This window comes from Lathamus discolor, chromosome 4 (genome assembly GCF_037157495.1).
Source record: "Lathamus discolor isolate bLatDis1 chromosome 4, bLatDis1.hap1, whole genome shotgun sequence".
Classification (NCBI taxonomy): Eukaryota; Metazoa; Chordata; class Aves; order Psittaciformes; family Psittacidae; genus Lathamus; species Lathamus discolor.
This window is the reverse complement of record NC_088887.1, coordinates 23,256,165-23,282,166: the sequence shown is the minus strand read 5'-3', so window position 1 is coordinate 23,282,166 and position 26,002 is coordinate 23,256,165. Positions and strand designations below refer to the sequence as shown.

The 26,002-nt window shown below is 37.5% G+C and overlaps 1 protein-coding gene across 1 annotated transcript in view; it reads left to right on the top strand.

The window, feature by feature from the left end:
- Positions 1–2,257: 2,257 nt before the first annotated feature.
- The window catches only part of SAMSN1 (SAM domain, SH3 domain and nuclear localization signals 1), an 80,993-nt gene continuing 57,248 nt past the window's right edge, over positions 2,258–26,002 (top strand). Inside the window, exons 1-6 of the mRNA XM_065676726.1 lie at positions 2,258–2,333; positions 8,827–8,867; positions 11,301–11,338; positions 12,716–12,802; positions 17,117–17,181; positions 21,422–21,490. Of these exons, the coding sequence (XP_065532798.1) occupies positions 2,292–2,333; positions 8,827–8,867; positions 11,301–11,338; positions 12,716–12,802; positions 17,117–17,181; positions 21,422–21,490 (342 nt within the window). The 5' untranslated portion in view covers positions 2,258–2,291. The remainder of the gene's footprint in view (positions 2,334–8,826; positions 8,868–11,300; positions 11,339–12,715; positions 12,803–17,116; positions 17,182–21,421; positions 21,491–26,002) is intronic.

Sequence of the window (26,002 nt, the reverse complement as noted above, 5' to 3'; positions counted from 1 at the left end):
GACATTGGTACACTCTCATCCCCACTCCTTTTCCCATGCCCTTACTCTCTCATGCCTGATCTCTTGCACCTTCATTTTGTTTCTCACAACCTTGCACTCTTTCTGTGACCTTGTGGTCTTTACTGTAGCGGTGCACTCACTTTCCCACGCCCTCATGCTCACTTTCTTCCTCATGCCATCTCTTTCTTGCACTTTTCAACACATTCTCTTTTTTATACACTGTTTCTCGATTTCTGCATGGTCTGTCTCACACACTGTTCCATGCATACACTCATTTTTATGCCTCTGCTCTTTTGCTCGCTTTCTTGTCCATGTTCACGTTCCTGTTCTCTTCCTTCCTGTCTTGCTTCTTCCTTTCTCCTCTTCACCTGCTCTGTCTTCTGTGTACTCGCTCTTCCTTGTGCACTCACTTTTTCTTGTATTCTTTCTTGTGTGCACTCATGGTTTCTCATATGCTCTACTTCTTGTATGCATCCTCTTTCTCATACTTTCAGTATTTTTATGCATTTCCTACTCCTCATGCCTTTGCCCTTTCATATGCACTTGCTCGTTTTTCACATACTTGCTTCTTCTTACACACCTGCCCTTTCTTGCACTGTTGCACTCCATCCCTCTCACATGAGCTTTCTCTCATTTGAACTCCTTCTTACATCCTCCCTTTCCTTCTTGAGCACTCCTTCCCATATGCAACCCCTTATGCTCTTTTCTCCCTTACTCTCTTGTTGTCTATCCCCTCTTCTTCTCTTTCCCCACCTCTGTTCCCCATCTGTCCTCTTATTTTTTTTTCCTTCAGTCTTCCTTGTCCTCTCTTTTCTGTCTCCTTTCTCTCACACACATTCTCTTTTACACTTCCATTAAATACCTCTTCATCAGTCTTTTCGCCATTGAGGGAGAAGATATGGTTACACGTTACATTGCATAATCCTGGAACTGTGCAACAAGATTGTTGTCTAGAAGTGCTCAATCCACAACTTCAGACTGGAAGTCTACATGGCAACATAGTTACAGTAAGAAAAAATACTATTCTTATGAATAAAGGCTGTCGCTGTCAAAACACAGGCTCAGCTGGCTGCTAGGAGCACAAGCCGTGTGTAGGGAGCTTTGTAAGCCGTGTGCTACTTTCCCAGGAAGCATTAGCTATTTAGTCTCTGGAATAAACTCTGGTATATAACTTGAGTATTTTCAACAGGTTAATATTTCTCCTACAACGTTTATCTTGGGTTATCAAGACTCTAGTAGACTGAAGCAAATAAAGAACCATAGATAAACACTGTGCTTGCAAAAATTAATCATATATTTGAACTGCTGTTTCACCAGTCATTAATATTGCCTGTAAAATTTTACATATTAACAATATCACTTCAGATATACATCTGTGTTTATCTTCCCTACTAGAGGAACAAATGCTTTTTAATAATAATATACCATGTTAATTTCAATAGTCTTGCACTGCTGTAAGTCATACTGCTATAAATTTGATTTATCCTTTAATTGGTGCAGTTAAAATCAGTAATCAAAATTCATTGAGAAAATATTCAGTGCAGATCAAAGTGGCAACATCTAAAATCTAGGATCATTAGTTAAGAGTTTTTTTAGTTTTGCCATCTGCTTTCATTTAGCTCCTGAATTATGTAATAGTGGTGTGTGTGTAATCCTGGCTCCTGGAGTTGTGGGATAAATGTGAAAATCTTAGTTTCTGTTAAAAGGCTGATATTCTTAGTGGTTGGAGAAAAAGAACACTTCCATGTGCATTATAGCATACAGCTAAAAAAATTGAGTGCAAAAAATAGGGGTTTTCTTTAATTTCTAGACTAGAAAACATTTTTTATAGTTTCTATAGAAATTTTCATATTTATAGTTTTTACAGAAATATTCATGTAGTGTTCAGGTTTATATACACAGCTGATTTTACTCCTTATGAGCAGATAATATTAGATTTTGCTATGTGTACATTTATTCCCCTGTGAATCTGTGGAATCTAAGCCATGATACTGTAAACCCCAGCATTTGGGTACTTACTATAATCAATCTCTACATGCTATTTCAGAGAAAGAAGTAAGTAAAGGACTTCAAAAGACAGGGAGGGGAAATCACTCTATTTTGTAAATCACACAGACTGCTTGTTTTTTGAATTACTGTTACTTCAATGTGTTTCCAAGTGTTCACCTTTGAAAATCTGTTTAAATGTGTTTTAGGAGGGCTCAATGGACAGCTTGTATGAGCCTGTCCCAGAACATCAAGAACCCAAGGATACGACTACTACTGGCAGCCGGGCTAGCACTCCTGTGAGCATGCACATAAGCTGTGGACCACCTGATAGGTCTACATCTTTGGTAAGTAAAGTTTCATTGCAAAGTATGCAATGTATTTTTCAAAAAACTATTGCTCTGTGTGTGGGCACATGTGTGTTCAGCTGGCTTAACTGCCAGTTTAAACTATTTAGGCTGTTTAGAGCCAATGACCCAATTTCTGTCCAGTCTTAACAAGCGCACTTGAAAAACAGGTCATGAGTTCCTATACAGCTAGCAGCAAAGTGAGATTAGTGCAGCCTCACTGTGCGAGGGAATTTCTCCTTGTAAGTAGTAGCATATGAAAATGCTGGGTATAGCTATTAGTAGAGTTTATTGCTACAGGATATGCTATTGTTGTCTTTGTTTGTCCTTTTTATTAATTAAAAAAATGTATTTCTGAAGTGTGAGTTGTATGAATTTTGTAACTGATGGCTGCTGAAATAACGTTGACATTTTACAAGACCTCATTAGGCAAATAAGAAGGAGGTTGTGTTCTGTTGGGGTTTTTTTCTTCCCAAATAATGTTACCCTGCTTAATCCTTTATTATTGGTATGGTGTTGGTATAATATATCATTGAGGATTTGACAAATACTTTAACATAGTATATTAAATTTCATAATCTTTTTCATCTCTGTTCTCTGTTTTACAATGCTGCTTCATTTATAATCACTGTCTCTATCTATAGCAACATATGATGCTGTCCGGTGAAGGAATAAAGAGAAAACAGGATGTTCATTATGCAAAGAAGAGAGACTGTCCTCACTTCAGAAATTATGCCAAGCTTTACCCATGTGCACTCTGGGTTAGGTACTCTGTACCTATGAGACTGGTGGTTTTGCATTACCACAAAGCAGGTTTGCACACAAAACTCGCATGGCGAAAGTGCTGGAGCTGGTGGGATAAGAGAATAGCTGGGGAATTGTGGCATGCACTTGTCAAATTCCTAAAGGAATGGAAATAACTTGTTCTTCTGGGACCCTTCTGCTGCAACCTTCTCAGTCTGTGCATTTCCCTCTCTTCCAGATAACCACCATGGTGCTTTATATAATGGTCCTGGTTTTGAGAGCGTAGCAGGGCAGAGATCTCAAGTTCCTCATAGCATTGGCACAGGTCTATGAACCTGGGCTCTGAAATGTGCCTACATTAGAATTTTACCGCAGTAGCTGGGAGATGCTATCCTGTGTGACAGGTTTTCCCCCATTGTCAGGTTGTGATCTTGTTAGTATAAGAATGAACCTCCGCTACACTGTTCCAGCTAAGTATGTTTTATCATGGTTGTGGAATATAGCTGTAACCCGATCCTAGCATACTTGTAGTATTTCAGCTGTATAAGGCCCTAGCTATTTGGCTAGGGCTGTATTACGCAACCGTATTGAAACATGCGATTCTACTAACAAAGGTGGACATTATAGTTCAGCTCCTACATCCATTCGGTCTTTTTCCACTTTGCTGTGACTACAACACAACTTCATGGCTAAGAACAACCACGCCAATATTTCAAGGTCCAATAGGTGTTTATCTGGTAGGAACAGTATTTAGAAAAATTAAAATGAAAATTAAAAGCAGATTTTGTTTTCTGGTTTGTACTCAGCATGTGACATATGATGTCCTAATATGCTTTGCAATAGATAACTACTAGAAATTATCCTTTATCTTATCAAGATATGGTAAAAACACATTCACAGCACTGTGCTCTGCTAAGGTTTTCACAATCTGTAAGACTAGAAATTGAAACTACAGTGAACATTCTTGTCAGGTTTTTTGTTTCTTGCTTTTTTTGGTTTGTTCTGTTTTCTGATTTGGCAGCATTATATCGGATTCTTCATTGTATGAGTATAAAGTTAGGCTTTATGAATTTTTTGTCTACATAAAAGTAATCAATCCATCCAATACAAATTTTATTTTCATTCAGCCAGCCTAGAGAAGCAGATTTTGCTACTAGTGTAGGATTAGAAAATCCTGTATGTTAATCTGAACAAACTGCAGCAAAACATTTTTCACAATGCTCCGTGCTGGTTTTGTGGGATATCACTGCATAGTCTATGAAGATACATGTAGAGCAATGAATAGAAGAATCCAGAACTTTGGTTTCTGCTAACTCTTATCCTACATTTCTGTTTTCCTAAAGGTGATTTTTTTTTAGTGATGGCACATTTAGTCATCACTAAGTTTAAATTTCACCATCGCTAAAAGCAGTGCTAAATGGGTAAGCAAACTGGCTTGCTAGGTATTAACAAGAAGCTTTCTAAGACTAGCTGTGGGGTTTATTTTGTTCTGTTTTGAGAGAATATTCAGCTCAGCACTTAACTAAAAATAACGGCTGGATGCTGTGTCACTGTGCTGGCTGTACAATCAACATGATTATTTATAAAATACTCTCTAGAAATGGAAAACAAGATTAGCGGTGACGTGTCAGCAGTGGGACCTACGGAAAAATGTCACTAAGGCCAAAGGACTATGTGTAATCTTATCTGCTATTTCTAGCATGTGAGTTATTAGACCTACACCTTGGATGAAGCCGTTAAGCTTATTAACTGAGCCCATTTGTACTTCTCTCCCATTTTTAATTCCGTCACTTGGTTCCAGGCTGCAGGGCAGCCCCCACAGCATGATAAATTCAGAACATTATTGGCTCTCTCAGGCCCTGATTTAGCCATCTATCATTATGCAGTAATGCACATACTTAAGTGCACTGCTAAGTAGGTACGGGCTCAAGTGCATGTTTAAATGTTTGGCTGAACCACGGCCATGCAGATTCCACAGACCTGTTAAATCTCCTGGGGTGGAGCAACCTGGAACACCACATTTCCTCCTTAAGAGGCTTTGCCTCTTATTTTTTTCTATACAACTTCAGAAATCACTGGGACAGGGGTTCAAGGTCTGCTCCCTTCAACTTAAAAAAAGAGAGGCTAAGGCTAGAGGAAATTTTTCCTTATACTGCAGCAAGGTAGTTATTTTCTTGCAATAATCCTGTCTGTTGTGATTTCTCCTAATCATAGCTGAGCTGTGACATTCTTCTGGAGACACAGGAAATACAGGGTACTGTGGCCACTGAAGCTGTGCAGGACATAATCAGTGAACATACTATTTGGATACCTTTTGAACCATGATTATTTTTGCTCTTGGCCAAATATCTGCCCTGTTGACACATCCTGGAGGAAGAATAATCTCTCTTTCATGTAGACTGTTCTCTTTCACATAACTCAGAAGACCTATTTAGTATACAAAATATTTTGCCTTGCATCTTCCCACTCCAGGTTTTCCTGTGGTAATATCTTGTGCCTGTCACACACTTTTGCCTTTTGATATCAATCCTCTCAAAGAACTGGTTTGTTAACATTTTGTTTACTTTGCCTGTTGCTCATCTTCAGTAATATTCTCAAAACAAAAGGAAAAAATTGGTTATGGAGTTGCTTTTGAACCTTATGCACATCACAGCTGAACTGGACCTTCATCAGAAACAGTTGGTAGCCAACAGTATGTAATCAATCATACAGATACTCTTTGCCTGTAGCTATGCTACTAACTGGGAAATTGAATTTCTACCTCTTGTAGCTTGGTGTTACAGTCTTCTACCTCATGAACTGTCTGAAGCTTCTCAAGAAAAGAGTCTTCAGTATTAAAACTATTTTCACATATATCCTGTCAGATTGCAGCCACCCAAAGTCATGAGGTGCACATATTTTTCAGCTGCTGACCATGATATGGTCAACTACCCTGTATATCTGAAAAGTGCCAAATAATTTATCAGTCTTTCTAAGTTATTGCCAGGAAAACCACAATCAGTCATGATACCTGCTTTAATCTGCAGTGTTATAATTGGCATTTGATTCCAGTGAGAGAAAGAAGAGGGCTAGTTATCTGAAATGATCATCTTCCTGTTTGCAAGTCTGAACAGACACAAGAGCTCTAGCTTTCTCGATGAGCTTGTAAACACCAGAGGGACTCATTTAATTCTTTAATTCAGAGTTACTTGGTAAAAGCAGGGAGGAAGGGACTTTATTAATAATTTCATAATGCTAAATGTCATGCGCAGTTTGTTTCTAGGAAGCAGATTGTTCATACTGGAGATAGGGAAAGAAAGAATTGTTCCCATAAACAAGGTAATTATGCACTTTGGAGAATGTGGAGAGTCTAGATTGACCTTAATTTACATTCTAAGATAAAAAATGTTTCAAAATTGCTTAATTTCTAGTTTGAGTTATTTACAATTTTAAGTGTAGTCAAATACTGAAATTATATTAAAAAAAAAAAAGTACAAACAAGGATAATTTCTTATTGTACCCCAATATACAACAATAGTTCAGGTCAGGTGTCCTGGCTGTACTTCCTCCCATCTTCTTGTGTCCCTCCTCAACGGCAAAGTGTGGGACTGAAAAGTCCTTGATCAGGTAAAGCACTACTTAGCCACAACTAAAAAGTCAGTGAGTTATCGTTTAGTCAAACTAAAGCCAAAACACAGCACTGTACCAGCTACCAGGAAGAAAATTAACTCTATCCCAGCTGAATCCAGGACACCCAATTTAACCAGCTGATTCAGACATAGCAGGAAGAAATGGGTTGTATAAAAGGTGCTGTTTTTAAGTGACCATTTAAACCCGCTGTCATTTTTCACTGTGGCACTGCATCCCTTGATATTCAGTGAATTCATGTCAGTATCACCCCAGTGTATTATGTTATGCCATATATGCATCTTTTGCTGGATTTTAAGAAACTGATGCTTAAGCACTGGTTTCAAATCATGGAGCAAAAGATTAAACCTACAATATATGTTCCACACCAGGTGTTTGGCATGTGAAGATAAGAATTAATAGTCTTTCCAGGTACATGGCCACTCTGAGGTTTAGAGGGGGTCTTGTCTCCAATTTTTGACCTGGATCATATACAGATTCTAATTTACAATATCCTTTGGTCTCTGACCTCCATTCATAATAGTTCCTCTAACAAGCCTCTCTGAAATCAAATATTTGATCTTTTTTTAAAGAGATGTTGACACTACGCTTTTAAAGGAGCCTGCAAATCACCTTTTCAACATTTTTCAACTTCTCTGTGTGCCAGTGCACCTCATCTAGCCATTTCTTTAGAGCTGCTGAAAAGATTTGTCCCAAGACTAAAATGGTAATTTTTTTTCAGCAAGAAATTTATCTTACATTGCTTGCAGTATTTCAAAGTAGGTGATAAGTTCTGTATACTCTTGGTCTGCACACAGTGTCTGCGAACTAATACCTACATGCAAAAAACCCCACAAATCTGTGGAAACTGCTTACAATTATTAGTATTCACAAATACCCAGGTGCTAACAGTACCTCCTACAGTCAGCTAAAATAATCTCAGTGCAGTAAACAGTCCTCTCCTGAAGAAGCTTAACAAAAAATCTATGGTGGGTTTTACCAGGAGAAGGAGAAAAATATAAAATGCTCAATTATTCACTTACATAATTTTATCTAGTACATGTTTTGGATTTTCATCATGCAACCTGGATGACATTTTTAAATTACTGTGGTCAGAGCCATGGAGATTCAGATAGTATTACACGAAGGAAATAAATTAAACATAAGAACATGAAAAATAGGTCTATACACTGAAGTTTTCATATTTATAAAATAATGAATGGTTTTGTTGGGTTTTTTTAAATGTCTCTTGTTGCACAGCAGTTTGAAGTGGCATTCATCATGGACATTTTTATCCCAGTTTCTGCTTTCCAGGCTGGAAGAAATAGATATGAAAGTGATACAGTGCTTTGATATTCTGTCTCAGGAGATATCAAAATAGATCAGAGATCTCTTCTGTCCTAGCATGACATCCTCGGGTTTTCTTAGAGTTAAAATTAACTTCTAGTCCCAGGGTAACTGTGACAGCAAAGATGCAGTAAGATGTTTTGGCATTACTTGCAGAGTGAGGCAGCCTTTTGTTCACTCTTTCAACACCCATGTAACTCTTATCTCCCTTCCCACATCTTGTCAGGGTACATATAATCTTGGCCTAGGGGGCTGTGTAATCTTACCTCCAAACCAGTGTTTGATTCTTGTTTGGGGACCCCCAGAGTTTTGCCAGGCTGATGTGCACAACTTTCAATTTTACTTGCAGAATTTCACGCTCTCTTCCACATTTCTCTGCATGTAACGGGGTTACAGAGTCTGCATCCTTCCATGTCCCTCAGACAGCCGCATCCCATTGTAATGTGTGGTTATTTTATCCTCATAAAATGTAAAAGAATCATACTATTGGAGAAATGGGATATTCATTTTGGGGTAAGAGTATTGTTCTCTCTTTTTTCAGGAGTATTACTGTTGTCAGCTTCTTGGGAGCCATGGATAGTGAAGCCTCCTAAATCAGGACACATAATTACATATATTCTCTGTTGCACTAAGTCCTCCATAGCTTCAGCTGCTGGAAAAAGAAAGACTGTAAATATTAGTGGATACTAAAAACATTCATCAAAAGTGTATTATTCAGTGTCTTTCCAGTGAGGAAAATATTATATTTGAATTAAACAGTTTTGATTTTCATAGACTTTTTTTCTCTTTTTAAAAGGAATTTCCTGAATTTGAGAACACGCTGACCAAAAAAAGAAAGTAAGTTGAGACCAGTCTGAGGTCTACACAGTGTCACTATGTTTGTCTGTACCTTTCATGCTTGATTTATTAATGTTTACCAGTGTTGCTTTAATCCTTATAGTTACACATATTAATGCTGCAGTTGGAAAGCAAGTAACATGCTTGTAATGCATTACTAAACCTTTTTTGCCGTGATTTTTTTCATATACATAAAGCTTTCTTCCAAAATATCAGAACAAGGACAACTAAAATCGAACGCAGTTAATCTGAGCTTGGTTTAACCATATGTCTGCTCTTTTTAAAGATTGAAGTGGTAACCTATTTTATAACACATTTGCACCATTGACCCGATAATCTCCTGAATACTTTCTTTGTGTTTGTGTTTTTAATCCAAGTAAAAAATTAGTTTGCACAATTATTCTGATAAAGCAGGTCAGACTGTATTTTATCAAGTATATTTGTGACAGCATCATGCTTTGCATTCAGTTATTAAGACACAATGCTATGGTTTGGGCTAATGATTAATTTATGTTAGTAAGCAGAGGAATTTCTTCTGAAAATTCTTTGTTGGCTTCAGGTTAAAGGCTATTGCATTACTGAAGTGGTCCCCTTCAGATGAAATCTGAAATCCTGTCTAATGGAATGATAAAGACAGATCCTATCTGTCTGCTGTAACAGACATGAAAATCCCTGGAATTAGGGTATTTTCCTCCATTTTTAGTGGGGCTACACTAAATTCAGAACATCAATGCTCTCTATATCTATTGCTGAGAAATTTCAAAATAAATTAAGATTTCAAAGAAAATCAAGGGTTCCTTCGTCTTAAGTAACAGCTTTAATCTATTTCTGATCATCTGACAAAAACACTAGTAACTTATTAACTGCAAATAGAGAGATGCATGCAAATAGAGAGCTGTGAGATCTCAGCTATCTGTGACCAGCCCTGTGAAAATGATCCCAAAATTGCATTCATTAAAGTATGGATATTATTCCATTATTCATGGTTTCCTCATCATTCTTTAACATATTTAAGGGAGCCAAACTACTGTGTAGGCCTTACCCAGGTATTCCCATACCAAGCTCTACCAAATATGGTGCAATCACCTAGATCAGAACTAAGTCTGCCCCAGGAGTAGAAATAGTAGTCTATAGCTCATAGTGTCAAATCTTGCAATGCAAATAAAACTATTCTGTTCTAAAACTAATCTTATTCTAAATTAGTTATCAGAATTTACAAAGTTTGTCTAGATCATTTGACTAATCAATATAAAAAAAGAGTAAGCTGAATGAAAAGAGTTTCATCCAACATGAAAAGTTTTTGTGATGAAGACTATTTCATTGTGAATGTCCAGCCATCCAGATATCCAGTGTCATCCTGGCATGACACCCCCGCTAAAATAATATTGAGATTTTCAATTGGTATTTCTGTGGATATGGAGAAAGTGAAAGAGGAATTATTATTCTGTTTTTCTTGAAATGGGCAACAAGGAAGGACCAATGAAAGGAACAGAAGTACGCCTTGTGCAGGCAGTAAGAACTAAATTGTGGAACTCTGGAAGCAAAAAAAAAAAAAAAGATATGAAATTGAAGTGGTTTCAAAAGGAGCTAATACGTACAGACCAGTTCCTTAAAAAAACCAACAGTTCAGTTGCACCCTCTTGCTCAGGAAAACCTCCAGCACCTACATGCCTGAAACCGGGAGATGGATCTCAATTTCTGTGTTCTTTCCCTTCTGCTGATCATTGTCACAGATTAGACAGTTTCTGGTCTCATGTAACATAACCTTCTGGCTTCATCCACCAGCTCATAAATTACTCTCCATTGGAGTTTTTTATTACTAAAGTGAAACAAAATATTTCACAGGGTAGAGCTTTGTTAATTCAAGGATTTTTTATCTTCTGTTAAATTAGTATATTCTGTAAGTCATTGTCTGTAAACAACTGACCACAGAAGTAAGCATGAGTTAGGACTATTCCTTGATGTAAATGTGCAAAAGGCTCAAAGTTTATTTGGGCAATACAACGTCACTCAAGGTTGTGGGGATAGTATGTTCATATGTATCTCTGTTTCAATCCATTATTATGTTGCCAAGCTTCAGACACTAATTTCTGAAAGTTGTAGGACGCTTCAGATCATACCTAAAGAAAAGTACCCCTTATTTTCTTCCTCTTGGGCTCCCTGATTCTTCATTTGCAAAAGAAAGAAACTTGAATAACGTATTTTTACAGAATGAATACTCGGAAGCTTTTGGAGTTTTGTGTGATATGTAGGAATAGTCGATTGAGTGAATGATAAAAGCCAAGTAACTCCAATAAAAGCTGGTAGGAATTGCACAGCTAAAACCCTGTGCCCTGCTTTGAATAATTAGTTTTAAAATACCCGTATTTGATTGTATGGTTTCATTTTTCATTCTGACATTGAGCTAATTATAAATTCTTTTAATTCTTTTAGATCCATCCAGAAGTCCATGTCTGAAAATGAAGCATTTGGTTAGTAAATAATTTGCTGCATACCTGTGCTAATCTCACAGAGACAATTTCAGTTAAGGGTCTGATTTGCTTTACAGTTGTTGGAGCAAATTTAAAGGAAAGGGAAAAATGCAGTTAAACTGTCAGTATATTCTCCTCCTCTACCTGCTTTTCATAGTCGCGTTTGTAGGCAGATATTGAACACAAATATTTAAACATAAAAGCCAAATTGAGATTTAAAGACCATATTATGGGACAGCATGAGAAATACTCAACATGTCCAGTATTTCTTTAAATTGATTTAAAAAAAATGAAATGCCTCTGATCTAATCAAATTCAGATTCATGCCCTAAACTACTTTGCTCCAGCTTTCACAAAAAAAGTTCACCAAAGAAGAAATTCAGGGTTGGGGTTTTTTTCAACACATCCTCACCCCGCCTATTGTTATTCATGCTTGTGATTCTATTTTGTAAAACTTCTATAGGAAACAATTATCCGTTTCTTAAAACCTGATGAATGCCTGGCTTTTGAGTGAGAGCTTCCAGTTAACATTCATTTATTCTTTGGAGTTTGGGTTTAGTTGTTGTATCTAGTCTTTACTGAGTAAAAAGGTTATTGTATCTGCCTGTAACAATGCAGCTATATTTCGTAACAATATGTCTCATAGAGATGAAATTTCCCCTGTGTTAAGGCTTCATTCTGTAGTCCTGCACTGGGAAGACTTTCATATAGAACTTTACAGAATCTACAAATACTTTCAAACAGATAATATTCTAACATAGAGTTAAACTCAACATTAAAAAAAGAAACCAACAGAACAAACAGAAAACAAACCCAGAAAACACAAAATCTTAATGGTTATCAATATGCTGTGAAGCATGACCACTTTGAAGTTCACTGAGTGAACAGGACATTGGCCATTTTGTTCTCAAAGACAAGCTAGTTTCTGCCTTTCAAGCTGAGACAGTACTAGCTTTGGAGCATGTGTGGGCATCTGTGCTGCAATTTCTTGCTAACACACTAACTTGTAATTGTAAAATTCAATAATATGTATACAACTCCTGGAAGCAAAATAAAGGCACAGATGTTCCGTGGGCTCCTAGGTCTTAAAACAAGGGTTAAGATAACAATTATTCTGATCATGTTTCAACAGTGTTAAATGAGGTATTAGACAGCAGAAAAAGATGATAAATCTTGAAGTCTGCCCACAGTAAATGCCATCTATTCATTGAATTTCCTATATTGTGAAATCATCAATTCATTTCTGTGTTTGAGCAGATGCTACAGTGTTCTGCAAGCTTGTCTGATTTGCATTCTGATGCTATTTTTATAGACTTTCCTGTTATTTCACAGGTTTGCTATGAATTCAGGTGACTGCTCTCTGTGCTTTTACTTTAGACAGGAAAAATTTGAATGGCACACTTTGGCAGGGTTCCAGGAAGCCGGAGAATGATTCGTACATCAGAAGGCACTGTCAGCTTGAAGGTAATTGCTAAGCGTATTTCAGCTGATTTTGCATTTTTCACAAAGTATTTAAAAGGGCACCTAGGAAAATTTCTCATTTTTCACCAATAATCTAGCTAAATAATTTGCAAGGGCTTTTTGAAATTTATCTTGTCCTCAAGGAAAAAAAAAATGCAGTTAAAATAAAGCTTACCTTAAAACTGGGAAGCTAAGAACATCCTTGGTGAGCAACTCACTGTATCCACAGGCCAAAGAACAAAGAAGACTTCTGCTGCAGTAAATTGCCATAGTCATGTTGTATTGCGATTGCCAACTCTAATATGAACCTATAGTAGGAGTCCATTTTCCCCGTATACCTTATACTGCTCTTGTGACAATTGCAAAAGAGAGTTAGCAAAATTTTGTAGGCATTTCTTTTGTCCAATTCTCTTTCTAAACCGATTTTGACCAACTTTATTGAAGCAACCTTGTAGCTAATATTTGGGAAGTTACTTATATCATTGTTAAGAGTTGACCAGTATAACTTCACTAAAATAACTGTGAGAACAAGTGAGCAGTCACCCTGTCTATTTAAACACAAACTGGACTTTTTAAAAAAAAAAAAAAAATCTTGATAATCTGCTTAATGTTGCTTCCAGTAATGGAATTTATATTTGTAAAGTCAAGGTAGATCTGTTATAGTTGCCTAATCAGACCAAACCAGACAAGGCTGAGCAGAAACAGAAACGAAGATGTATGAGATTAAAGTGGATGCATGTTTTGTCTCTGCTTATGCCAACAACAGGAGAAGACGGCCATACCTTTAACTTTTAATATCTCCTGTACAGATGGTCTAGATGTCTTCCACTGTTGGGAGATTCCGCTGTTACCTTGATATGCCAAAGAAAGCAGAGGACAGGGGAGCAGTTTCCCCTCTGGATTTCATTCTCTTCACCATTTGAAGATAAACTCTGAAATGCTGGAAAAATAGATCTGAAATTGCAATACTCTATTGCCCATGTATGGGCAAATTTGGTCTCTTGGAACCACAACCAGAAACAAGAGATGACAGGAAAATTTACAGGAATTTCATCATCTTGTGATGAACTGATGAGGGGGAAAGGGACCTTCAGTAAATCTTATTGTCTTTCAAGGGGAAAGGTTGTAATGAGAGGTGAAATAAATAGTAGGCATTTCTCTCCAGACAAGCCTTACTTTTAACCAAAAACATTTTGGGATGATTCCTCAACATACTTCAGAGATTGTCAGTTCGGAGGTGGAAAGAGGCTGAATGAGAAAGCAGAACTTTTTGACCTTCCTCCAGTCTCTTTTCTACTCAAGATGTTTTTACCCTTTAAAACATCCAAAGCATGCAAAAGAAGCAGTGCACATTTTGAAAGCTGACAAGTGTTGTAATTGAAGGGCAGGGGCCCGGAGGGATACAGGAAGCAAAACTGGCAGCTAAATAAAAGCCTCCCTTCCCCTACTGCAGTAAAATTATTTTAAGAGAAGTCGCCTTCACAAACCATTGCAAGGAGATTTACAGTGTATCACTATCAATCAATTTGGCCCTATTGATCAAACCTTTCTCTTAACAGAGATAATCTTCAAGCTTTGTAAGTCTGTTGCATAATATGAATTTCTGTTAGATGTAATAAGCCATGCATGGTGGCCAGCATAGACTTCTCTGCTTTATTCAGGGCTGTATTCATTGACCTGACCCAAATCTCACTGAATTAAATTAAAAGACATCCACTGACACTGGAAGCTTTTGGATTAGGTCCTTAATGCTGCTGTATTACTGCTTAAAAAATCAGATTTCTAGAGTGATAAGGCAGAAAAAACTTGTATATTCCATAGATAAAGTAGTGGGAGTAGTCTTTGCTCACAAGCCCAAACCCAAATCATCAGTACTAGATTTGCCTAAAAGCATCACTATTGAAAAAGTTGACTATGCAATTCACAGTTATTGGTCTTCCATAAAAGAGTGTTACAGAGCCAAAGAGAAAAGAGCTGACACCTCTCAGAGTCAGCAGACTTAATTCTCCACTGTGCCCAATTCATTCCACAGTAAAGTGACTGGTGTTCGTTGCCAGATCAGGAAGAAAAGAACACTGCAACTTTCAGATTTATTTTGCATGTGTGTTTGTGCGTTTGTTTACCCAAATACCCTATTCCATATTTCAGTGGATTGGAGAGCTGATTTAAGCAAGATTTAAGAGTACTGTGGATGCATATTGTTATGGCTAGCAAAAGAACTCATGGCTGAGGGAACCACTAAGATTTGCTTTAATAACTTGCTGTTGTTCATTTGGTTTTGAATTAAATTACATTAAAAACAGTGTCATTGATTGTAGTCTTTCAGACTAAGGACGTTATATGTTGCCCCACGGTTCTTTGTTATTCATCTGCAAACAGCTACCAAATAATACTGTTTGGGGCTAGACATTAAGAGGATGTGTGGGCAAGGGCTGAACACTTCAAGACTTCATTTTTAGAGTAAGCTTTCAGAGCACAGGGCTACAGTGTGCAGAGATGCCTGCAGGAGATGAAAACAAATTAGCCTGAGGACCAGGAACAACCCAGTTATGTTAATCTGGTGTTGCGTAAGCACTGCTTGAAGTGAGTTATGCTGCTTCTAGAGGTCCAGCTAGCTCTATATTTAACAGGATTGTCAGACACCTGGCCCTCAGTGACTTCAAGGAGAGTTGTAGGTGCTTGAGACAACTTAAAATCTGGTCAGTCACATTAGTTTTGGGAATGTAACGTAATGTTTTTGCAAAGCTTTTGGTTTTATAGTAACCATTAAGTCTGTAGAAGAAACACTGTCATATTAACACAGAAACTATTGCAGAGGCCTTTAAAGGCAAATTCATGCAATAAAATTTTCAGTGACTCACTTTTTTCCTCTTCCTGTTGATGCACGTGGTGAATAAAGGAAACTGATGGGGTTTTCTAAGCATCTGAGCTATGGTTTCAGGGTGGAGCTAGCACTTTAAAAGACTATTGCTCTTTTTGCCCAAAGCCCAGATTGTAATTTGTGAGTTTGTGAAACCGTGAGGAAGGTTATTTGTTATTTGTTATGATTATTGTTAGCAGAGGATTTTCTTTTAGGAAAAAAAATTACAATCCTAAAAATGTCTCTTGACTCAGAATTTGCTTAAAAATAACATGAAAATGTATGTGCTAACTTGCCTGTACAGTCGCCCTTTAATTGTTTCACTCACGTGAGTTAGGGTTTTTCTGTACAGCTTTATACACATTGTAGTGTCATTTAATCCCAACATAAGCATAAGCATTTTGAGAATTAAGATTTTGCTTATTTCTTTGAATATAAATTTTCATTATCACATTCAAACACTTTTTTCCATGTAATAACAGAAGAATCTCATTTTCTTGAGATTATTCACTGAATTAATCTTTCTTTTTCTGTTGATCATAGATAAAACAATGCAATCAGCCTCACTTGCCTGTTTTTGTGAATCTATATGTTAAATAAGCTGTCCTTTTGCAAACAGGAGAACTACTCGTGTTGCAAGGTATTCCTCAGCAGCAATAAAGATGCCAAGTTAGGATTCATGTAAAAAAAATCAAAATAAAACCAGCAAACATTCCCACTGGTTTCTAGTATCTTTGAAAAAATGGATAGCATTTTGTGCTGTGATTAGCAACTATCTTTTTCCCATGAAATAATGAAGTGCCTCTGATATCTGTGTTGATGGAATCTCATCAATAGGGGCTTTCCACAGTATTATAATGGTGGATGCTTTGCATTAACATTGGTAATAAGTGGATGTTTCAAAGTAGATGTACTGAAAGTAAACTTTTCAAAGAGTTATTTGACCTATTATTGCTCATTTTTGTAATGCATGTAAAGACTCTTCCCATGTAAACCATTAATTTCTTAGAAGAAATGGGAGGGCATTCATCCTTTAAAAGCAATTTCTACTCTAACCTAAGCTAAACAGTTCTCAATTGCAAAGTTCGTTTTTGTCCTTAATTTTTTCTATGTGAATATTCTAGAGTTTCTGTTGTAAATTAGTAGGGCAAGAGGAAGCACCTGGTGGGTTTCTGGGTTAGTAAACTCTTAGAGGGCTAAGTACAGATTAAGAAGAAAGCATGAATGAACTTTCTTTATGTGAGTCAGTTTGCCAGTTTGTTCTGTAGCCTTACTTCAAAGCAGTTTGAAATAAAATGCATGCTTAAACAATACAAGATGAACTTCAGAGAGTGAAAATGTCATCTGAAAACATCAAATTAAATTATTTTCCTCAGAAAAACTTAAAACAGGACATTTTAAAGCATGTTTTTTTTCTTTTTCTTTTTTTTTTTTTTTTTTGCTGTCATTCACAAAAGATAATATTATTGGTGATGGGATACATTTGCTTCAAGGAAAGAAGATAGAAGAAACAACATGCCAGGTGAAAGAACTACTCTTTCTTTTTCAGAATGTAAAATTTCATTCAGATAAAATGCATATTTCTTGCTTTCATTAAGTATTTACTTAGTCTAAACTTCATAGTCAGTATACCTCTGCATTTTAGAAGCAGTTTAAAACAAGACTGTTGACTACGTTCACCGTTTTCATCATGCAGACCATATAGGGTTTAGTACTTAGAAAATGTTTTCTTTTCCTGAGCAAATACTTTTCTATTAAAATGATGTGCTGGAATTCTGTCTAGCAAGATCTATACTAAGTGTTAAGATCAGTCTTACATGATCCATATTGGCATATGTATCCTAATGCATTCTGAATTTCTATAAGCATATACTGCATCTCCTCTTCACACTACTACTTTTAGCATGAGCAATTAAGGAATTATGGTCCTTGGGCTTGCATAGTAATAATAATAATAACAATAACATAAAAGTAGGAAAGAACCCATCAGCTGGTGAGCAACAGAGAGGTGAACAGAAAGAATTCTAGCTCTGGAATTAGAATGATTGGCATCTGCTTTTTATTTCACTTCCAGACCAATGTTTGCCCTGATAATATGTCATTTAAATGGCCAGTTCATATCTGTTGCAAATCAGCTTAGCTCTGCTGGTTTCACAAGACATAACAATTTACTCAGTTTGGGAATCTGACAAAAGAGTGTAATACACACCTATGGGTGTGTCTAAATGATGAATTAATACAGTAAATTATTTAAAAGCTGGAAATCTGGCTCAGTTTCTATTATGGGGAAGGTATTACATTCAAGGTGAGCATTAAGCTTTTTAAAAGACTCCAAGCTAGGTTTCCTCTGCTGTTCCTAAACAATGTCAGGAGTCCTTTTGGATGCCTAAGTTAAAAGTACGAAAAAAATGTACATGCATCACCCTGAAGGCATCTGAGATAAGACAGAGAGCTGTGAAGACCCAGACATTGGACAGTGCTAAGTTCCAGTGTAGGTTAGAGACACAATCTGGCTTAAAAAGTCAAATGATCTGCATATTGGGAACTGGTGACTTGAAAGGCAGTATGTTCCAGGTTTCTCCTGGATTCCCTCAGGGTTTTATCTGTCTCTGTATTGTTAGTTTGTTCCCACAATTACCTCCTCTCTGCACTGCCAAAATGTAGGTGAGGAGGAAGGAAAGGAGAAAAAAACTCTCTCCTCTTCCTCTTATCATTCTACTTTTCCCTTTCTCTCACCTTGTAAGTATAAAGAAGACAGATTATTCTTTGATTTCCCTCATCAGTCCTTCCCTCAGTGTGACAAAGCTCTGGCTCTACCCCTCTACTGCCATGACAGCCTCTCGATTGATTCCCAGTTAAGATTTCAGAGGCCATTTCCCAGACTTGGTAGAATATGGAGGGAAAAGGGGAAGAAGCAATAATAGGAAATAAGGCTTATGGGTTTTTTAAGTATAAGTTTCCTTAAAATCCATTAAAGCATCTCCTCATGAACCTTCACCCCGTTTTAAAAGCAAAGTTCTATTTTTGACTTCTCTATTTTTTTGAGTATGCTTTTGGGGGCATGTGACTAAGGAGCTGTAAAGACTTGGATACCTCCAAGTTTTGGTACAAATTTAAGACGTATCCAACTTGCAATTTAAAAATTTCAGGGTTGATGGCATTGTTTTGAGTTTTAGTGATTATTACCTCTGCCTTTCATTATCATCAAGAAAACAGTGATATAATGCCCTTTTCAGCTTTCCAAATAGTCTCATTATGTCTTTTTTCATTTGTTGTACTGCATTATCCACACAAATAAGGAAATACTGAGAGAAGAGCAGTATGGGGGAAGCTCTCACACTTCTGCAAAACCAGCACAAATGAGTGCCTGTATGCTGATGCATACAGTATGGGGAACAAACAGGAGGAATTAGAGGTCTGCATGCAGTTGCAAAGCTGTGGTCTCAGGATCACAGAAATATGGTGGGATAGCTCACACAGCTGAAGTGGAAGCTTCCAGGGGTGTCACTTCTACCTTCAAGAGGGCCATATAGAAAAAGGAGGGAACTACAGTCAGTCTTGCCTCTATCCCTAGGAGTGTGATGAAACAAATTCTCCTGGAAACCATACATACAGAGTACAAGAAGGTGATTGGGGCAGTCAGCATGAATTTATGAAATGGAAATCATGCCTGACCAGACTGAGGGCCTTGTACAATTAAATGACTAGCTTGGTGGAAGAGGGGAAAGAATGAATGTTGTTTTTCCTGACCTTACTAAGGCTTTCAACACTCTCCCCTATAACTTCGTTATGGACAAACAAATGAAATGAGGACTAGAAAACTGGAGAGAGACACGTGCTGAGAGCAGGTTGAACTGTTGGACTCAGAGGAATGCGATCAGCGGCTGAAAGTCCCACTGGGAACCAGTTCCTAATGATCTAACACAAGGGTCAGTCCTGGGTCCAGTACTGTTCATCTTCATTGCTCAGATGGATGGTGGGACAGAGTGCACCTTCAGCAAATTGAGTTTGTGCAAAACTGAGAGAAGTGGCTGATGCACCAGAAAGTTGTGCTTGCCCAGCAGAGAGCCTTCAACAAACTGAAGAACTGGGCAAACAGGAACCTCATGTTGTTCAGTAGAGGGAAGTGCAAAGTCCTGAACCTGGGGAGGAATAACCCCTTCTAGGAATACAGGCGGGTGGCCAGTTGGCTGGAAAGCAGCTTTGAAGAAAAGGTCCTGGGGTCTTGGTGGAGACCAAGTTGACCATGAGCCAGTGATGTGCCCTTGGAGCAAAGAAGGCCAATAGTGTCTTAAGCTGCATTAGTCAGAGAGTTGCCAGCAGGTTGAGGGAGGTGATTCTTCCTGTCTGCTCAGCAGTGGTGAGCTGACCCACCACATATGGGTAATGGTTCTGCTTATTGCTTCTCCAGTGCAAAACAAACAGGGAAAATACCGGAATAAATCCAATGAAGGGCTGTGAAGATCATTAAGCAACTGGAGCACCTGTCATACCTGGTGAAGCTGAATGAGCTGGGACTGTTTAGCCTGAGCAGAGAAGGCTCAGGGGAATTTCATACATATGTACAAACAGCTGAGAGGGGGAGTAAAGAAGACAGAGTCAGACTTTTCTCGGTGGTGCTCAGTGACAGGATGAGAGGCAATGGGCACAAACTGAAATACTGGGAATTTCATTTAACATAAAGCATGAACATTATAGTTTGTTGCGGGTTTTTTTATCCTCTTGTTAAAATAAGAGAGCAAATAAGCATCCCTGAATGTTTTCATAAGTAGATGCTCATTTATTTCCATTCATTCTGTAAGTGCTGGAAAACAGAAATGCAGGTTGAGGGACACAGCATGAACAACACTTAGTAACAGTACCTTAACATCAAAAATACCTTTACTTTCCGCATTTATTTTTCATATCTTTGTTCTTGTTTGTTCATGTCTAGCAGGGCTCCCTTGATGGCTCAAACCCTTTGTAGCATATTGGGAAGGACATAAAATATGAAGTAATGCAGTCTTTGGGCTAATACATTTTCAAAAATGTTTCATGCCTCATTTCTCACGTAAATTCTTAGGTTGCAATCAGCCTTCAAAGTGTCATTCATATTCATGAAGAAAAAAGGCTAGTGTTCATTACTTTCACTGATAAGTTATAAGCACTGTCATGCTTGCCCACTAGGGACTGCATCAGTGCCCCAGGGAAAGTGTTCTCATGGTGTTCCTAGCATGAGGACACTATGACCAAGAAATGGATTACGGGCAGCTGATGAAAGTGTATATAGTCTTGTCTGTGCTCAGTTCTGGGGATCCTCCCATTTTTTCTGCATTCTTAATCCCATTCAAATTCACACCCTTGGGGCTCAACATCCCAGACACAATGAGGGAGACTGAACAAGACCCTTTTTAGAAATTCATTGGTGACACTTGCTCCTCAGCTGGGGGTTTGCTGCTGAGGAAAGCCTTCTGTGGCTTTCCTGCTCACTGAGAAAGGAAACATCCCATGAGGTAATGCATGGCTCTGCCATTGTTCCATATACGCTGTGATGTCTCCAAGATGTTACTGAGTCCCAGATAAGTAAAGAAATTAAGACAGCTCAATATCAAACTGATTTCAATGGCTAACAGCTAGTGTATATCAGCCATTGCTTCTATATGCACACAGCACTGGGTTGAAAGACTGCCGAGCTCTCAATCTGTATTCAGTGACGCGGTACTAATTATGTTTATTCATCTTATTTATGTTGGATTTTTTATTTTACTTTTCTTACCATCTAGGTGATAAATTATGAGCAGTGGATTCCACCACGAGTTCACGTTCCAAGCGTGGCTGGTAACAGTGAAATGGTGAGTTGCCATGAAAATTGTTCATTTTTTTGTCATCAGCAGCCAGCGACCTAGAAGAACGTGATGGTTTAGTTAGGATTGCCTTTACTGTGTGTTGTTTTGCCAAAAGTTGAAAGGTCCTTATCCATATCCATATTATAAATCATGATATTTCTTTCTTTTATAGTCTATCTTATTCTTATTGCTTTGTGATTCCCAGAAGAAAATCTGCCTATAAACCTAGCCTGTTTAGTTTGACTCTGCAGTCATTTTTGTGTAGCTGGAGAACCAGACTAAATAATGAGAATATATAAGGGTCAGATATGTATAGGGGGCAGGCTCACATGAAAGAAATTTGTACTGTGTTTGTCTATATATTACTCAACTGTGGCTTTACTGACATTTTGTAGCATAAAATTTATCCAAATTCAATATATTTTGCAGAACTAACTTTTTGTATAAATAAAGCAGAAAGCTCTCTATCATGATGTATTATTTTAATATTCATTCTGTGAAGCAAGGGTGTTACTGGAACATTCCAGAAATTAAACAATAATGATACAATCATGATAGCACCACTGACACAGTAAACATCCAATAATTTTTGTCTTCTCACTATTACAATTTACTCTGAATTTAAATGTATAGATAATCATGATTAAATCATTGCAGTGTTTGGGAAAGGCAAACCAGTTGAGGAAAAATCACAGAGATTAAACTCTGCCATGACTAAATTCTTCATGCTGAAAAATGACATGCTGTGCAAGTACTTTTATCAAAATTAATGCAGTTACACACAGGAAAGAGAGTGCTCAACAGGACTGAGATTGCTGGAATCTGACCAACAGTGTTTTACACTTAGCTTCCAAATTGCTGAATTTCTGTCACCAGGTTAATCCCCATAATATCTCAGTGAGCAAAGATTTCTGAAGTATTTAGAATATCTTTGGATAAACTGGAAACAGTTTAACAGACACAATTTAGGTCTTTTTTTCTGTAATACATTTTTATGAGTGCATTTTTAAAATGTTTATTTTTGTCCATAGGAATTCATGCACTTCATGCGAATTATTTACAACTAAAGGGCAGCCTGTGATTTATTTTTTTACATTATTCGTTTCTATTTGTGGTGTGACATGATTTTTCATGGCTAAAACCCATTAAGCAGGGAAATAAAGAATATTCTTATTCATGAGATATTTCTTTCCCTATAGATAGCTTTGCTTATAGACTGGGCAAAAGCACAGCTATAATATTCAAGTGAGCAAATGCTCTGACCTTAGAACATAGAGGGGTGGAAATTTAAAAGTCTTTAAATGTATTTTAAATGAACAGCTTTTTATGAGTGGAGACTTACTGCTCTGTGCAGTGGTCTTCAATATTCCCCCAGAGTTCCTTTTGGAACATCCTTCCCCTTACACAGCGAAGGAAGGTACCAGAAAGCAGCATACTCCAAATTAGTCTACATTACTGGTCCAACCAAGTAGCACTGCACGTACTGTCACTGCACTTCTCTGATACCCTCAACAGCAGCAGCTAGAGATACCAGATTCCAGATAATGTAAACAGAAAGAAAATTGTCTGAAACCAGAGCATAATATTCAATAGGTTTTTCTCACTTTCATGGATGCTTTCACTAAGCTGTGACTGAGGGTTGCTGGGGCACACACTAAAACTGTGAGACCAGGATGGTCAGTTCACCTGATAGTTTGTCAGATTTCTACATCAAAAAATGTTTTACCTCTGTCTGGATAGGCAGCTAAACTGGATTTGAATGCTTAGGTAAATAAAAATACGGTGTATTTAAAAGCTGTCCCATCAGTAACTGATATTACATGAAGTTTTTTCTCCGTAAAAGGGGGTTACTGTATTTATTATTTAAGCACTTCTGACATTTCACTAACAATAGACTCTACCAAATGAGTGCTTTTAAGGTAAAGAGGATTAGAGTTTCCCATTAATAAAATTATCTGAATAGATTATCTTCCATTTATCTTGATGTCTCCATGATGAAAGTCCCAGATCATAACTCAAAGTCATCATGTTGCTTTTGCATCATTACTTATAAGTGAACAAATGATTATTACTACAAAAGATTTTAAATTAGAGCAATATTAGCATTTTAAACCCGCTGTGATTTATTTTGCAAAGACATCTCACAATGAGAGACTGAAAAATTACACCTCAATTTCCCTCTTTAACTGAGGTAAAACTGCAGTCCTGCTACCTTGAATTTGGAAGGGGGGAGAGGGGACTTGAAATGCAAATCAGAATATGATTAATCTAAGGATGTTTGGATTTGGCCCACAGTGGATGATGAATACACGGATACAAGCTGTAAAAGGGCCCTGAGCAGTCTAGAACTCTAATGTGGATCTGCTGAGAACTTATAGAATCACAGAATAGTCTGGGTTGGAAGAGACCTTCAAAAGTCACCTAGTCCAACCCCCCTGCCACAGGCAAAGACATCTTCACTAGATCAGGTTGCCCAGAGCCACATCTGGCCTTGCCTTGAATGTCTCCAGGGATTGGTGATCCACAATATTTTTGAGCAGCCTGTGCCAGTATTTCGCCACCCTCATTGCAAAGAATTTCTTCCTTACATCCAGCCTGAATCTCCCCTCTTTCAGTTTAAAACCATTACCCCTCTTATCCTACAATCATAGGTCCTCAAGAAGACCTAAAGAGTTTTAAACCCCAAACCACTAGGTTTTATTAGTCTACAAAATAAAATAAACTCTTCAAATGGCAGAAGCTGAAAGCACATCTGTCTTTATTAGTAACCAGTACAGAATAATATGTATCAGCACAGGAGAATCACTGGTGCTGATGAACTGATGTCTATGCTATATGCATTGTGGGTCGTCTGCCTGTGTTCAGATCCTCTCTGTTGGACATCCAATAGTAGCTGGAGTTCATCAATTGTACTTCTGGAAAGCACCTTTCATCTTAAGTTCATTTGTGATGAACTCTGTGTCTCTTTGAGACCAAAACACAGTTTACTGTGAAATTCACTTTAAATATATGCCCCTGATCGAAATTAAAATGCTAATGTAGCCATGACTAACAAAAGGCATGAGAGACATGCTAAGGTGTATACATTGAACTCTCTGGATTCTTGCTATGTACCTGTGGTTCAGTCCCAGTTCCCAGGACAGTCTGCAGGCTTCAAGGAATGTAAGATGCTACTGAGAAGAAAGGAGTCTAAACCCAAGTGCTATTCACTGTGGGAGCTTCTGCATTACTCACTGTGTTTATCAAGAGAAGGACCTTGGGAGTCATAAGGTCCTATCTTTAAGGAAAAAAGCCACTATAGCTCTATCAGCATGAGTGGAATCTTGCCATGAAAGAAGCTATTACAGGTGTATCTAGAGATAGTCTACTACTAGTAGTAATAATGTTTTACATAACTAAGAATATTTCATCAGAACAGTGCCTGAAAAAAGAAACTAGTTCTAGATTTGTGTGTGTGTGTGTGTAATTTTACACATGTGGGTATATGTTTATTTCATTAGTTGATGCTTGGTTCAAGACAATTTCCAATATTGTTAGTCCATTGGTCTTACATGAGGAGTATATAGCAGATTCTGTAGACTAGTAAGTCCCCATTCCAATTTATAGCTGGACCAAGATGAACTGGTAGTGCAAATCATTTGGTATAAATCCTTTCAAGTTTTAAAAGCAAACATCTAAATATATAGGGGAACATCACACCTATTTTTAGACTCACTAACTCTGCTTTAATTTATTATAATTTCAACACAATTTTCTAGTGATACAAAATTAACCAAATACACATTAAAATGTCCTCTGCCTGGGCATATAAGTCTTGGACTTCTATTTCTGCTTACAGAACCTCATGTCTTCATAGAAGAATATCTGAACTTTGGCACTTGAAGAACAGCCATCTTTTTAAGCAGTTATCTATCAAGTGAACCGTGGTCTTTTTTTAAACCTGAAATTAACATACACCCTCTCCCTTATCATTGCTACAGCGGGTGGATGTAACTTATAATATGTGAATGCTGGGGCTTCAGACGTGCTTCACACTAAGACTTAGTTAAAAGCCTCTAACCTAAACGAAAGCTAAGGATTTCAGAATCTCTGGAGACCCTTCCCTAAACAGCCTACCCACTACACATTAGACTGTGCTGGCAAACTCCATGAGACTGTCTCAAAGGATTATGCGTAAGAGGAAGCAGAAAGGAGCTGTGATGTGTGACCTAATTGTTGGGGAGAGTGCAATAGAGGTCTCTGCATTTCTACCTTCTGATAACATCAGCACAAACACATAATCACTCATAATATTGCCAAAGCTGCATTGCCACAATAGGCCAAATTTGTTATCAGTGTAAATAGGCGAACGTCCATAGAAGCCAGATAGTATTGATCCAAAAAGTAGCCATCAGTGAATTACAGTTTTATTAACTTCTAATGTATTTACTTTTTTGGTTTCTAATGAAAAGCATATATCCCATACAAAACAGAGAAAATGACTGTGAAAGAGAGGTTATTTGCTGTCAGAGTGTGAAA